This window comes from Hirundo rustica, chromosome Z (genome assembly GCF_015227805.2).
Source record: "Hirundo rustica isolate bHirRus1 chromosome Z, bHirRus1.pri.v3, whole genome shotgun sequence".
NCBI lineage: Eukaryota > Metazoa > Chordata > Aves > Passeriformes > Hirundinidae > Hirundo > Hirundo rustica.
The window spans coordinates 32,277,401-32,289,882 of record NC_053488.1 but is presented as its reverse complement, the minus strand read 5'-3'; the positions used below and the strand labels follow the sequence as shown (position 1 = coordinate 32,289,882).

The window sequence follows — 12,482 nt, the reverse complement described above, 5'->3', positions numbered from 1 at the left end:
ACCTGAAATACATGGGAGCCGCTTAAGGGTTTTTTACAACAGTGGCTTTCTCAATGAGGGTATATACATGTATAAATGTTATAGTAACACAGTATTTTGAATCTGATGCCTTTTATGTCTGTTTCCAACGTCAGCCTCATTACTTGTTGTAGTGCACTAAATAGTTCATTTTTGTTATTATATTGCACTGGGTGGTTTATCATATTTGAACACAAAACCAGTTTTATTATATTTTGAACATGGTATGCTCTGCACCACCTCTGGGTTCTGGCGTTGGTATCCTTTAGTCAGTCCCTCCCTTCACACCCCCTCCTGCAGTTGTTTCCCATTGGTTATGGTTCCGCACCCCGCCCCCCCCCACCCCCCCCCCCCCCCGGCTTTAAAAATCCCCGCCATGAGAGTCTCTCCCTCTTTTTCTGTTCCTCCTGGACTTCGAGTTCTGCAATAAGCCTGTGGGACCGTGGTCCCGAGGAAGAAAAAGAGCGCCTCTGCCTTTTACCTTCGGTCCAATATCAGGGTAACGCACCAGGGGCTGGAGCTAACCAAGATTTGACCCCGAGAGCGAGGTACCCTGATAATTATCACAGCGTCTGCTCCATGTTTAGTAGGTAGCCACCCCACTGAGCTCTGTGTTAGTCCCAAGTACTTCCCTTACGACCTCTGACAGGGTCTGTTGGTTGGATAAATTAAGCTGCAGTTGTAGGAAGACGTGAGACAGGAGAGGCTGCAGAGGCGCAGCTGGTCGCTGTGGATCACTGTGAAAGGGGTGGAGGCATTCTCAGCTCCTTCCAACAGCAGCACTCCAGATCCCAGGGATCTCCATGATGGCACCTAGAGCTTGGGGCTCTCACAGCAGGACAGTGTTTCTGGTATGAGATGAGGGTGAGGAAAGGTGAGGAAGGCTGGACAGCTTTATGCTAGAAGATCAGTGCATGGGGAAGTAAGGTATATTTTCTCCTTACAGGAAATGATGCAGATATGGTAGCGTAGTCATGCTGATTATAAGCCTCTCCTGTGAGTCTTACCGTTGCTTCCTGGTGAGGTATGTTTAAAGGATGAGAATGAAGAATTGCTGCCCACAGCTTTTGCTGAACAGCATGCCATAGTTTCTGCCTAATCTTGTTGGGGATAGTTGTAAATTTACATAGACATGAACTCTTCAGAATGGCAGTTAACTACCTCTATGTCATATGACACTGTCAAACAGCAGTTATGGGATTAGGTCCGTATGTCCTGTCCTACTGCTGGACATTTTTTTGAAAGGGTATGTGGATCGTTTTGGTGCACACATATTTAATATTAATGACCATCATTGCTTTTGTCATCCCCTGTTTTATAAATGGCCTTTTATTAAAAGTGAAAAAAATATTAAAAAAAAAAAATTAAACTTGCATGCACACTTAGGAAATGTGTATGCAGGTTTCCCAATTAACTCAGCTTAAATGTCCATGTACTAGATTATACTTTCCAAAAGCTAGTGCATATATTTTTTACAGTAACTGTACTGAGTTGTTTTGCTTTCTATCCATAAAATATAGGATAATCAGTAATGAAATGGAGGATTTCAGTTGTCCAACTTTATACAGCTAGTTGTGAACCCCAACAAAGAGTGTCCTACATTAATTTATTTATACAGGGACTTGTCTGGTTTTCCACCCTGCCTCCCCCCCAGTATGCTGGGAGGTGTAAGGGCAGGTGGGTAAAAACCTTCTTATTCAACCCCCTTTCTGCTGAGGTAAAGAAAATCTTCAAGGTAAACACAGCCCAGGGAATGTTACTGTTGGCAATGGGGTACAGTATTCTGCAAGTTCTTGTGGATAAGGATGAGAAGAATGACACGTCTGCTCCATCTAAAGGGTTTTAACTTTTGTGTTTCAGTTGTCTGGAAGTTCTTGCATCACTTTTTTATCTATATTAATACTTATAGAACAATGAAAAATAAAATAGTGTCATTGATTATAAGACTAATGAAAAAATAATTCCGTTGCTATTGTAATTTACTCATTTTGCTGTAGGTTTTCTGAATTGTTTTAGTGTTTTTCTTGACAGCTTACAATCCTGAAAATGACACCAGTAGGAATTCTAGTCTAGTTTCTCTTCCTAGATTTTTCAATAAAAATCTCAAAAGATGCCACATTGAAATGGTTTATCTGTTGTGAAATGCCATAAAAGCACAACAGAGCATTTGATTAGCCTTGGGCTTAGTTGCTGACGGGACAACAATTGTCACAGTCTGGTAGACTGGATTGTGTAATATTGGAGATGTGCCTGTGAAAATAGCATCAGTGCTAAGTATGCTGATTTGAAAATGGGAGGTTACCAAATCTTCATACACTGAAATATTCTAATCTAATATAAATTTTCTTATGTAAAATGATTTTCCACACTTGACATAGAAGTAAAAGAAAACAGAGATGGCTATTTATAATGTGAAGTAAAACAGATCAATCTTTTAAACGTGAAATGAGCAGCTCTTTCCAAACCTTGACACTGGTCCTAAAGTTCAGAACACTCTCACCTGCTAAGCAGTATGCATGCAGCTGCATGACCCTGTTGTTTCTCTCAAAACTGAGTAAAAAAGTCTTTCACCTTGAGAGTTGCTGAACATGACTCAGAAATCCATAGCACAGAATTGACTATGATTTGTTTGTTCTGTTTTATTTTGTTGATTTTTCCTTCTGGAGAACCTCAATTACCAGACTTTTTCATGGAAGTAAATAAATTTTTAGGAGGCTTTCTCTCTGGTCCAAGACAACACAGTGAAGTGGAATGACACAGCAACAAGTCAAGGATTAGGGTACTGATTTGTAAAAGGCATGAGCTAGTTGGAAAGACTGCTTTCTGTCTGATACAGAACAGGAACTCTAATCCCGTCTTTCTCTGTTACAAACAACAACTATCTCAGACACCCAGCTGTTCAGGCACATATCTCTTTATTTCCTATTTATTCACATATCTGTATAAAAAATGTCCCCCCACATATTTTCTTCTTTTTGTGGAGAAGATAAATGAATTAAAATGTTTTGATTTTCATGATTCTTTGTTTCCATTCAGCCCCAGTGCCGAGCCTTTAGGGCGGATATAAAAAAGTCTTTTTTCAATAAGGGAGAGGTGGTTGTGTTTTAAAGTTAATCAGCTGTCAGTATTCAGTGTTAGATGCCTTATTAAAATGCACAGTTGAGAAATACATAATGCTTATAATGTTAAAGGAAATCATATTGAGCTCATCAGAAAATTGGTGATGCTGGTTCTGCCTGAGCAAAGTGGCTCTGCTCTTTCTTCACATGTGCAAGTGTATCTTTAGCACAGTAAGATTTTTTGTTATTATACAGACATCCAAAGTGTATTCAAAATTTTACCTAAGTTTTCATGTGCTTCATGAAAGTCTACTTATCAGATAAGGTGAAGTTAAGGTCAAGCTGGATGTGATGTATGTAGTGTATTTGCCACTAGAAATCATCCCAAGTACTGCCTCTGGGAAAGAACAGTTCATTTAAAAGTGTAGCATGGAAGGATGCCTTTTATAACTTGGCAGTGGTGCTGTGGACTCCATAGTTTTTTGTCCTTCATTATAGTGATATATACTGTAAGATGAATATGGGTTTATCTTACTTTCTCTGGAAGTGATGCTACACTAATGAGTTGTAAATACATCTTTACAAATTGTTGTTTGCAAGAGAGTACCTTGTAAAGAAATGCTGGTAAACCAAGCAGTAGAAAATACATTAATAAGAGTTTTAGAATTAAAATATTAAAAGATATTTATTATTTATGGATTCCTCATAGCACAGCTATGCTGTGGTGGTGATCAAGAAAGCTGATTGGGTGTCCAGAAATAGGCAGGTGGATGTTTAAACTTGTCCTGGGTCACTATTTGATTCCAGCTGAGTTCTCCTTACAGGTGGCTTGCTAAGTGCTCTGCCAAGATGTCATTCATCCAGGAACTGCCTGGATGGCCAGCTGCCTTAGACTGAGGAAGGAGGTCTTTGCTTTGATGAGGAAATTGCCAAAACTCATGTCTCATTAGTGTTTCCTATGGTTCTTTGGAAGTGAACAACAGTTTAATTAAAGGCTGATGTAAACATGTTTCTGCACTTTCCCTGCAGCATTTTATCACATTAGAATTGATCGAAATTGTTGCCTTGGGCTGTCTTGAGCAGCTATACATCTGGAGCACCATTTGTGCAAGCTGCTGATGAACAGGCCACATATGCTATGTTTCACAGCAGTTCTTCTGCCTTCCTATGTATGCAGATTTACCTTGGAAGATGAGATGTTCTAACTATTTTAATTTGCATAATCCCTATTTACCTTGATGTGATGCTTTACAATATATGTATAAAGTATAACGTGCAGCTTGTTTAGGTGCCTGTGTCTCCAAAGTAATATGAGAATACAAACAATAATGATTTGGAACAGTGCTGAAAATGTGAGAATTTCACATTTGAAGAACATTCTCAGCAGGATAGGACACTGCATCTGATTAATTTTGACCTTACAGTGACTTTGTCCAATTGCTTTTGGCATCTTTCTGCTTTTCGTCTGTATTTCCGTTTTGTTTTTTTTTTTTTTCCTTTTTTTCCAGAAGTGTGTTTTATTTTCATTCTCAAAGTAATAAGGATTGGAATTCCTTCCTGAAACTTTTAAAACAAATAAATAATTTTTCAGCAGCATTGTTGAAGATATGAACTTTTCAGGGTATTCAGGCACTCATCAAACATAGTATTTAGGATCAAAATGGAGGGTGGGAATTGCAAAATGGAGGGTGAGGTGGTGGAGGGTCACAGGCAGAGTTTGCTCTGGGTTTGGTGCCAGTACCTGTGCAGCGCTTGACAGCAGGATGGGGCAGAGTAAAGAGATGGACTCTTAGTTTAATGTGTCAGCTCAGAAAGCATTAGTCCAATTTGGTCTCAATATGACATTCACATTTTGCAGGTCTGTCTTAGCAGAATAGAGTGTGCCAATATTAAAAGGGTCAAAAATCCTTTTAAAAATAACATGGTCCATGAAAGAAAGTCAGCTGCAATGTGGCCCCTGTCCAGTACAGTCCTTAAGAAATTACCTCTGCTTTTGAACGTAAGTCCATTGATTTGAAATGGAACCAATTACACTATTGATGTCTGTTTTATAAAAATATTGTAATTAAATTTGAAATAATTTGGTGGAAAGTCCAAAAAATATTGATCAATTAATTTAAAATTTCAGAGAAAGTCCAGTATTTTTGGTCTATGGAACATCATTTAGCTTGTTAAAAATGATACTTTTGTCCCTATTAGTGTGTTATCTTCACATAGTGAGCTCTAAAGAGATGTTTTTATTGATAGGGAATCTCAGAGGAAGAAGTGATAGGACCATCCTTGAGACATGGAAAATATGAGACAAGTTGAAGTATCCCTTGTTCTTAGGGAGGTTACATTGTTTCACTATGGTTTTGGGAAGAGTAAGGGATAGTTTTTGAAGTAATGCAATAATAAATACTAGAATAATAAACTGGCATGTGTATGGAAATTGCCCTACACACCTGAGTATAGGTGTTCCATTAACAAATGAAACAAAAATTAAGTGGCTGTTGAAGGAACAGATGATTTGATGATGTTCTGGGGGGCTGAGAAGTGTCTAGGGAAGTTCTAAAGACATAAATTTCTTCCCTGTTTGACTTGTCTGGTATGAAAGGAATGCAGGGGTTTTTTGCAGGACAAGGACCTGCTACGACATTATTTTTAATTCTCAAATTTGAAAGCAGTAATTTAAAATTAGTTTATTCACCATAGGTGAGTTGGATCATTATACAATATTTGTGCTAGAACAGCAGAAAAAAATATCTTCAGCCTATAAAATGGCATGTCCAGAGACAGGCTTCTAAGCCAATGTCACTGTTACATTGTTTTTCTATTGTAGACATGTCTTCTCCTACAATGAAGAAACCTGAAAAGCCTTTGTTTAGTCCTACTTCTCCCCAGGATTCTTCATCAAGACTCAGCACTTTTCCCCAACATCACCACCCAGGAATCCCAGGAGTTGCACACAGTGGTGAGGATTATGGAGGAGGAAATAAAACCCTCCCTGTTAATTTGTTCTGTTCTCCTTTCCTATAATCAGATTGTGATGCATTTTTGCAGACTCTCTTAGAGACCTAATCCAATTAATAATAATGGTGAAAATAAAAATGGGAAAGGTTGGGATATCCTTGCAGGAGTGTTCATTTAGCTGCTCAGGTAATTTGACTGTTGGAAATCACTAACAAGGATTTAGGATTAAACAGTGAATAAAATAAACTGTACAGTGTTTGAAGAGACTGACAGAGGAAAAATCCTCCCTGTATTTCATCCTCTCACCTAAATCCCTTTTTTATAATTGTTGCTATGACTATATTGTATTTAAATACCAAAATAGGCAGGATTTAATACACAAGAGAGTCACAACAATGTTCACAAGTGACACAATAAAATAAGTACCTGTGGTTTTTTTGAATGCTGAGTCTAAAGAGTCCTGATTAAGCATTTTCCAACACATATTTTCTGAAATCATTAGTAAAACCATAGTAAAAATTCATTTAAAGTAAGGATATGTGGAATGGGTCAGAATGCACAACATTTGAGGGTTTATCCATTGTGACAGGGAAATTCCAGCATCATGGTCTGTTCAATTCCATAGGCGAGACTGACCCTGGTTTTCAGATGAGAGCACAGTCCTCAGAAGGGTCACCTCAGCACCTCATCATGTCTTCTTATAAACTGTATATAAAAGTTTTAATTTCTTGAGCAGAGCTGAGTGACTAGAGGAGTAAAACAGATTAGAAAACTTTGTTATTTTCTTTCATGTGCAGTTTTGCTTTGAGAAGTTTCTGTTTTATTTTTTTTTGTCCATGATTTCAAATGACTCCGTTTGAATTCATGTGGAAGGACTATTTTCCCCCTAACATCCACTTGTTTTTTATTACAAAATGGTCCTGAACTCATTCTGGTAGCTGTGGGGTTTCCACTACCAGCAGATACACAAGCATATGAGTATATAAAATGGGTGAAATGAAAGGGATAGATTTCTCTTCATTTGTGTTTGTTTTGAACAGCTCTGACGTGCCAGATCAGTAACTAGTATTTTGTTTGAACTAAACTTGGTGGGGCCATGATTAAAATGAACCTGCTAGCACATACACACCCCCTCCCTCCCCCCCCCCCCCCAAAAAAAAAAAAAAAGTACTTACATCTTTATATTTAATTTAGAGTATAGTTTTAAGATATACATATACATACTTGAGTGACAATCATAACCTTGCTTGTGGTTGAACTATTTACTTGCTGGAATAGCCCATCTTTATCTTTGTGGCCTGTTCTGTTATGCCAATGATCAATGCCCAAAAAAGTAGCAAGTCCTTTTAAAAGTTAAGCTGAAGAAACCCAGAGATGTGAAAGGTGGTCCAGAAGGGCAGTGTTGGTGTGCTTGTGCTGATACAGTAGAGAACCATTGAACAGTTTATAAAGGACCTTGCTTTACAGACCTGATTTTATATTTTTCCACTAATGAAAATGGAAACTACTTGTCTCTTCTCCATTTCCACTGAACTAAGTATGTCTTTTTTTAATACAACAAGTATGTGCTCTCTAGGTATGTAGTAAGGGTGGAAAGCATGTTCTTGTGCTGTGTGATAAAAGAAAGCTTTACACTTCCAGACCAACAACGGCACCAGGACAAGCTGCACCTTCTTTGCACTGTGAAAACATTGTCAATTTAGACACTGCACACAGTCTCTAGATAGAAAATTGTGTGGTTTTAGGGGCTGGAAATAAAGAGAATGAAAAGGATAAAAATGGGTAGGGTAGGTAATTTTTTATTAGTCAGAGATAATTTGGGGGGTAGATTAGTTTCTCAGGCCCTGAAGTTGAATGTTCATTTTCATAAAGGTCAACAAATATTTGTGGCAATATTGATGAGCAGGTATTGCCCTATGCCCAGATGAGGCAGGTAGAGTGCAATGAAGTGAGGAATCCCCGTGTCTCGAGGCTTGGTGATTTTCCTCAGAGTTTGAGTGCTGTAAAAAAAAAGAGGGGGCTTTATTTAGTATTTGATTTGGGTTTTTGGGCTCCAGATGGGAAAATGGCGTAATTGGAATATTCTTTTATGCTGGAGAATGACCCCTGTTTAAAAAAAAAAAAAAAAAGAAAGAAAAAACTATGATGCATAACTCACAAAACCAAACTAAGATGCACTATTTATGGATGTGAAACAGTTGCACTTTCCATTTCCTGGGATAATGTGAGGGCAGGACCTGTAAGGTTTTTCTGTAAAAATGCCGTAAAGCAGGAGTGCAATACATTGATTTATAACTGACTTTTTATTTTTCTTGCTGTAACACAGAGGTGAAGAATTTTAGAAGAAACAAGATGCGAAGTAATTTTAATTTTATTTTATCTTCTCCAGTCATCTCAACTAGAACTCCACCTCCACCTTCACCGTTGCCATTTCCAGCACAAGCTATTCTCCCTCCTGCCCCATCTAGCTACTTCTCTCATCCAACGATCAGATATCCTCCCCACCTGAATCCTCAGGATACTCTGAAGAATTATGTACCTTCTTATGACCCGTCCAGCCCGCAGACTAGCCAGGTACTGTAAAATTATGTGAACCCTCCAAAACAAGTCCTGTGAGGAATATGTGTCTTCTAGGGTATCTAAAGTGGTGTCCTGGTTCTGGTCCTAGAGAAATCTGGAGCTACCATATAAGTCATACAACTTAACCTGTTCATCATGGTTGAATAAAGGGTGCAGGTAAATCATATTTACTTGCTTTTCCTCTGTCAAGCATAAGAAAAATACTTTACTGGCAACAGCAACAGGGCAGGTCCTGGTCCTGCAGCCCTCCTCCAGGTTTGCCACCAGGGGCAAAGCTCCCGCTGCAAGGAGTGTGCTGATACATGGACGTGTCCACGTGCATGTATGGACATACAGGTATAGCCATAGACTGGAAATGAAAATAAACTCTTGCAAGTTAGTACTTGCGTTCCTGGCAACTGCACAGGTTCAGTGTTGTGTCTGATATTGGGAATTACCATGTTTTCCATTAGTGAAGTAATTTGTGAAGGGCTGTGTGCAAAACGGCTTTCCATGATAGCATCAGCACAGAGCATTACCATGTGATATGCACTACAGGATAAACTGCAGTTGAGACTTGGTCTGTCAATACCTGGAATATGTCCAATGTCAGTGTAATGTAATGTTTGCTGCTCAGGCTGTTAATTTTTTGATGCCTTTTCTGAAAGTCTCTTGTGGAGCCCTGTTGCTTATGCTTTAGCATGTTTTTTTGGAAGAGCCTTGGATATGTAAACTGAAGAGACAATGGTAAGGTTTTCCTTCTAAGAGTTAGATTCCTTTGGAAGGACTTTCTTAACAGGAATGAAGAGGCTGCTATGACAGTATTTAGTTTTGGGCTTTGTTTTGTTTTTCACCAATAATAACAGGCTTTGCAGCATTCATTTTGGTTACAGCAGCAATGGAACTTGGGACTGAATCAAACTTTCTCTGTTGAATAACAGATATGTACCCTTTGGACTGTGAAGAAGGTTGTGGTGGCTATTGTCCCCATGGGCTAATTTCCTGCATGACTTTCTATATATTTAATTAATTTTAAAAGAGGAAAAAAAAAAGTGGGTCCATAAAATCAAAATTTACCTTGAGAAATAAATCCTAACAATGTGGGTTTTGCTGGTTATAACTGCAAATTAAGCCAAAAACTGAATGTGGAGTATGTTGACTTCGGAATACAAATTGCTATCTACACATGGATTAAAATTATTTCAATCCTGTATAGCACTTTCCCTGAGACTCAGCTGGGAATGTTGCATGCAGGACCTGATTTTAATTTGTGTTAAATTTCCATGAATAACAAAGTCTAATTAAGACACCCATTAAAAGTCCTTAGCGTTAATTCAGTGCGGAAAATCTCAGAGTTCTGTTGGATTTTTTTTTTAAACTGATGTCTTAATTAGGCACTATTAAGGGAAAAAATATGCAAATTAAATCAGGCCCTTACTGTTATGCATTTCTTTAATTATTCAGTGCTTGTTTTACTTACATTTTGATTTCTTATATATGTTAAAAGAGCAGATTAGGTGATAATCTCTCTGGATTGTTCCATGTTCTGCTTTGGATCTTTGTTGAAAAAAAAAACCTACATCAAAATGAAGTATCTGACTTTCAGTTGAAAAATGTGCTGTCTTATGATTTTAACATTGGAGAGTATATTCATTGAGCAGGAGCTATGCTTTCAGCTTTTTGACCAACCTCTTCCTGTATCTCTGGTTGAAAACCAAATATTTTGACCTTAAGATAAAATTTTAGTCTGCTGATTTTTTTTACAGAGTAGTAGCAAACTGAGAAGATTTCCTTTTTTTCTCTATTCCATAGGGAATAACAGACTTAGCTAGCCCAAATTTACTACTTTCATCACTTCTCATAACCTTTTTATTAAGATAGTTTTTTTTCATTTCATTTGATTTTTGATTTAGTTCCTGACAAGAGGGGATGGGGTAAATAACACTAAATATACAATTTCAGGCATCTGCATCATCTATTCACCATAATTTATTATCATTAATCGCTACTATTAGTAGAGTATTTAAAAAAATAGCTATTTGAAATTCATCTCTGAGATTTGTAAGTTCTAGCTGCATGCCTAGTCAAAATATCTCTAAATAAAATGGTTAAATCTTGGCTGTAAATAGTAAAACAGCAGGATTAATTTTTTGCTTAGGAAAAGAAGAAGCAACTGTCTGTGAAGTTTCAGTGACAAAAGGGAATTGTTCTGATACAATGGCATGCTTTGAGCCAAGCCAGTTTTTCTTTTCTAAATAAAACATGAATTTTTATTCAAACAGATTTAATTATTATAAATTGCAAAACTGCATCTGTAGAAATACATCAAATTTAATTATACTTTCCCACCTCAAAACATGCGCATTTGGATTTCAAAAGGAGAACTATAATGATAGTTTTAATTTAGCTGTAGAAATAGAAAGGATAAGGATGGATACTCTGACAACATTTAACTAAAATGAACTGTTCCTCCCGAACGTCTTTCAGTAATACACTAATTTAGATTGTTACGACAAGCAACTGAGATTCCTTGTACTCCCTACAGCAATTTTGAGATTAATTACATTACTGCTGCACTGATTATAGTGAGACAGTCATGCTATTCAATGGAATACTTTAAGTAAAATTAGTTCAAGGATATAGAGCTCTCATAGGTTCCCATCATGGGAAGCACTAAGCAATTTTCTTGACATTATGTTAAATAGTCCGAATTATGTGTGATGAACAGTCAGGAAGTTCAAACAGGCCCTTTGGCTGCAGTGAAAAATGGTTCAACAATGGATGGTTCTAGACAAAAGGGAGCTGTTGCTGCCGGTTTCATGAATATCTGCTTTTTATCCCCTGCTCAATATGGAGAATAAACAAACAAATGTACTGAACAGAATGAGACCTTGTTAGATATAGAGCTGGACTTGTCTCAAGCTAGTAGTCTGGTAAGTTCCCAGGGTTTTGAGAATTGCTGTACTTTCCACTGATTTAGAATCTGCTAAGCTCTTTTTAGTATACTTATTTCAATGCTTTTCTTCTTGGCTATGTTCTCATGTTACTGGTTGAGATTGTATGTGGGAAGATGTGTCTGTATTATGATGGGGTACAGGTGTCTCTGATTGATACTGGTTATTCAATGCAAGTTTCATAAAAAACCTGATTGATTGATATGGATCTAATCCACCTATGGTATTTATCCATATAGAGTGTGTTGAGGTTTTCAAAGCTACCACAATTTTCCAGCATTTATTTCCTTTTTGAATGATTCCAGATGTGTGAATCTTTTAATCTTAGAAAATATTACCTCCTCTGTGTCTATGTACACACACACACACACAAATCTGCACACACATGAAATTCATTATTACTCAGGAGTGTAAGAATCATATACACTATCAGAATAAGACTTCCAATGAACCTGAACAAATTGTAACACACAACATTATTTTTGTGGCTGAAATCAAAACCAAAACCTCCAAACATAAATCAGTTAAATGAAATAACTTCCTGATCGAGGTGTGGTGAATCACAGAAAAAGGATCAGCAAGTGTGATGAAGGAAATGTAGTAAAGCACAAAGTTGAGATGAATCCTGCTAATGGACATCCTGGTATCTGTAAGAATTTTTTTTTTTTTTTTTTCCTCGCTGAACCTACAAACAGAAGTAGACAATCTTCCAAGCTCTTTGAGAATGTCATTATCAAGGGAACAATTTACCTATAACCTTAGCTCAAATGTTGTGATATTTGTGATGAAATATGCCGTTTTCATGATAATCTAAAACTAACTGAACTTGATGGGAGTTAAGCATTGGACTGTTTTCTTCTTAAAAGAAATGTCCTACACGTGTTACGTACTACAGGCTGAGTGAACTGCTGCATATTTGCAGCATATTTGACTGCATATT

At 37.4% G+C, this 12,482-nt stretch overlaps 1 protein-coding gene across 12 annotated transcripts in view; it reads left to right on the top strand.

Moving 5' to 3' along the window:
* NFIB (nuclear factor I B) overlaps positions 1-12,482 on the top strand; it is a 148,379-nt gene that overhangs the window by 102,877 nt on the left and 33,020 nt on the right. For 11 of the 12 annotated variants that reach the window (XM_058423988.1, XM_040089351.2, XM_040089358.2 and 8 more), the window contains 2 exons: positions 5,899-6,030; positions 8,419-8,603. The exons of the other annotated variant lie outside the window; for it this stretch is intronic. In XM_058423988.1, coding sequence (XP_058279971.1) covers positions 5,899-6,030; positions 8,419-8,603 — 317 coding nt within the window. The remainder of the gene's footprint in view (positions 1-5,898; positions 6,031-8,418; positions 8,604-12,482) is intronic. 12 annotated transcript variants of the gene reach the window in all.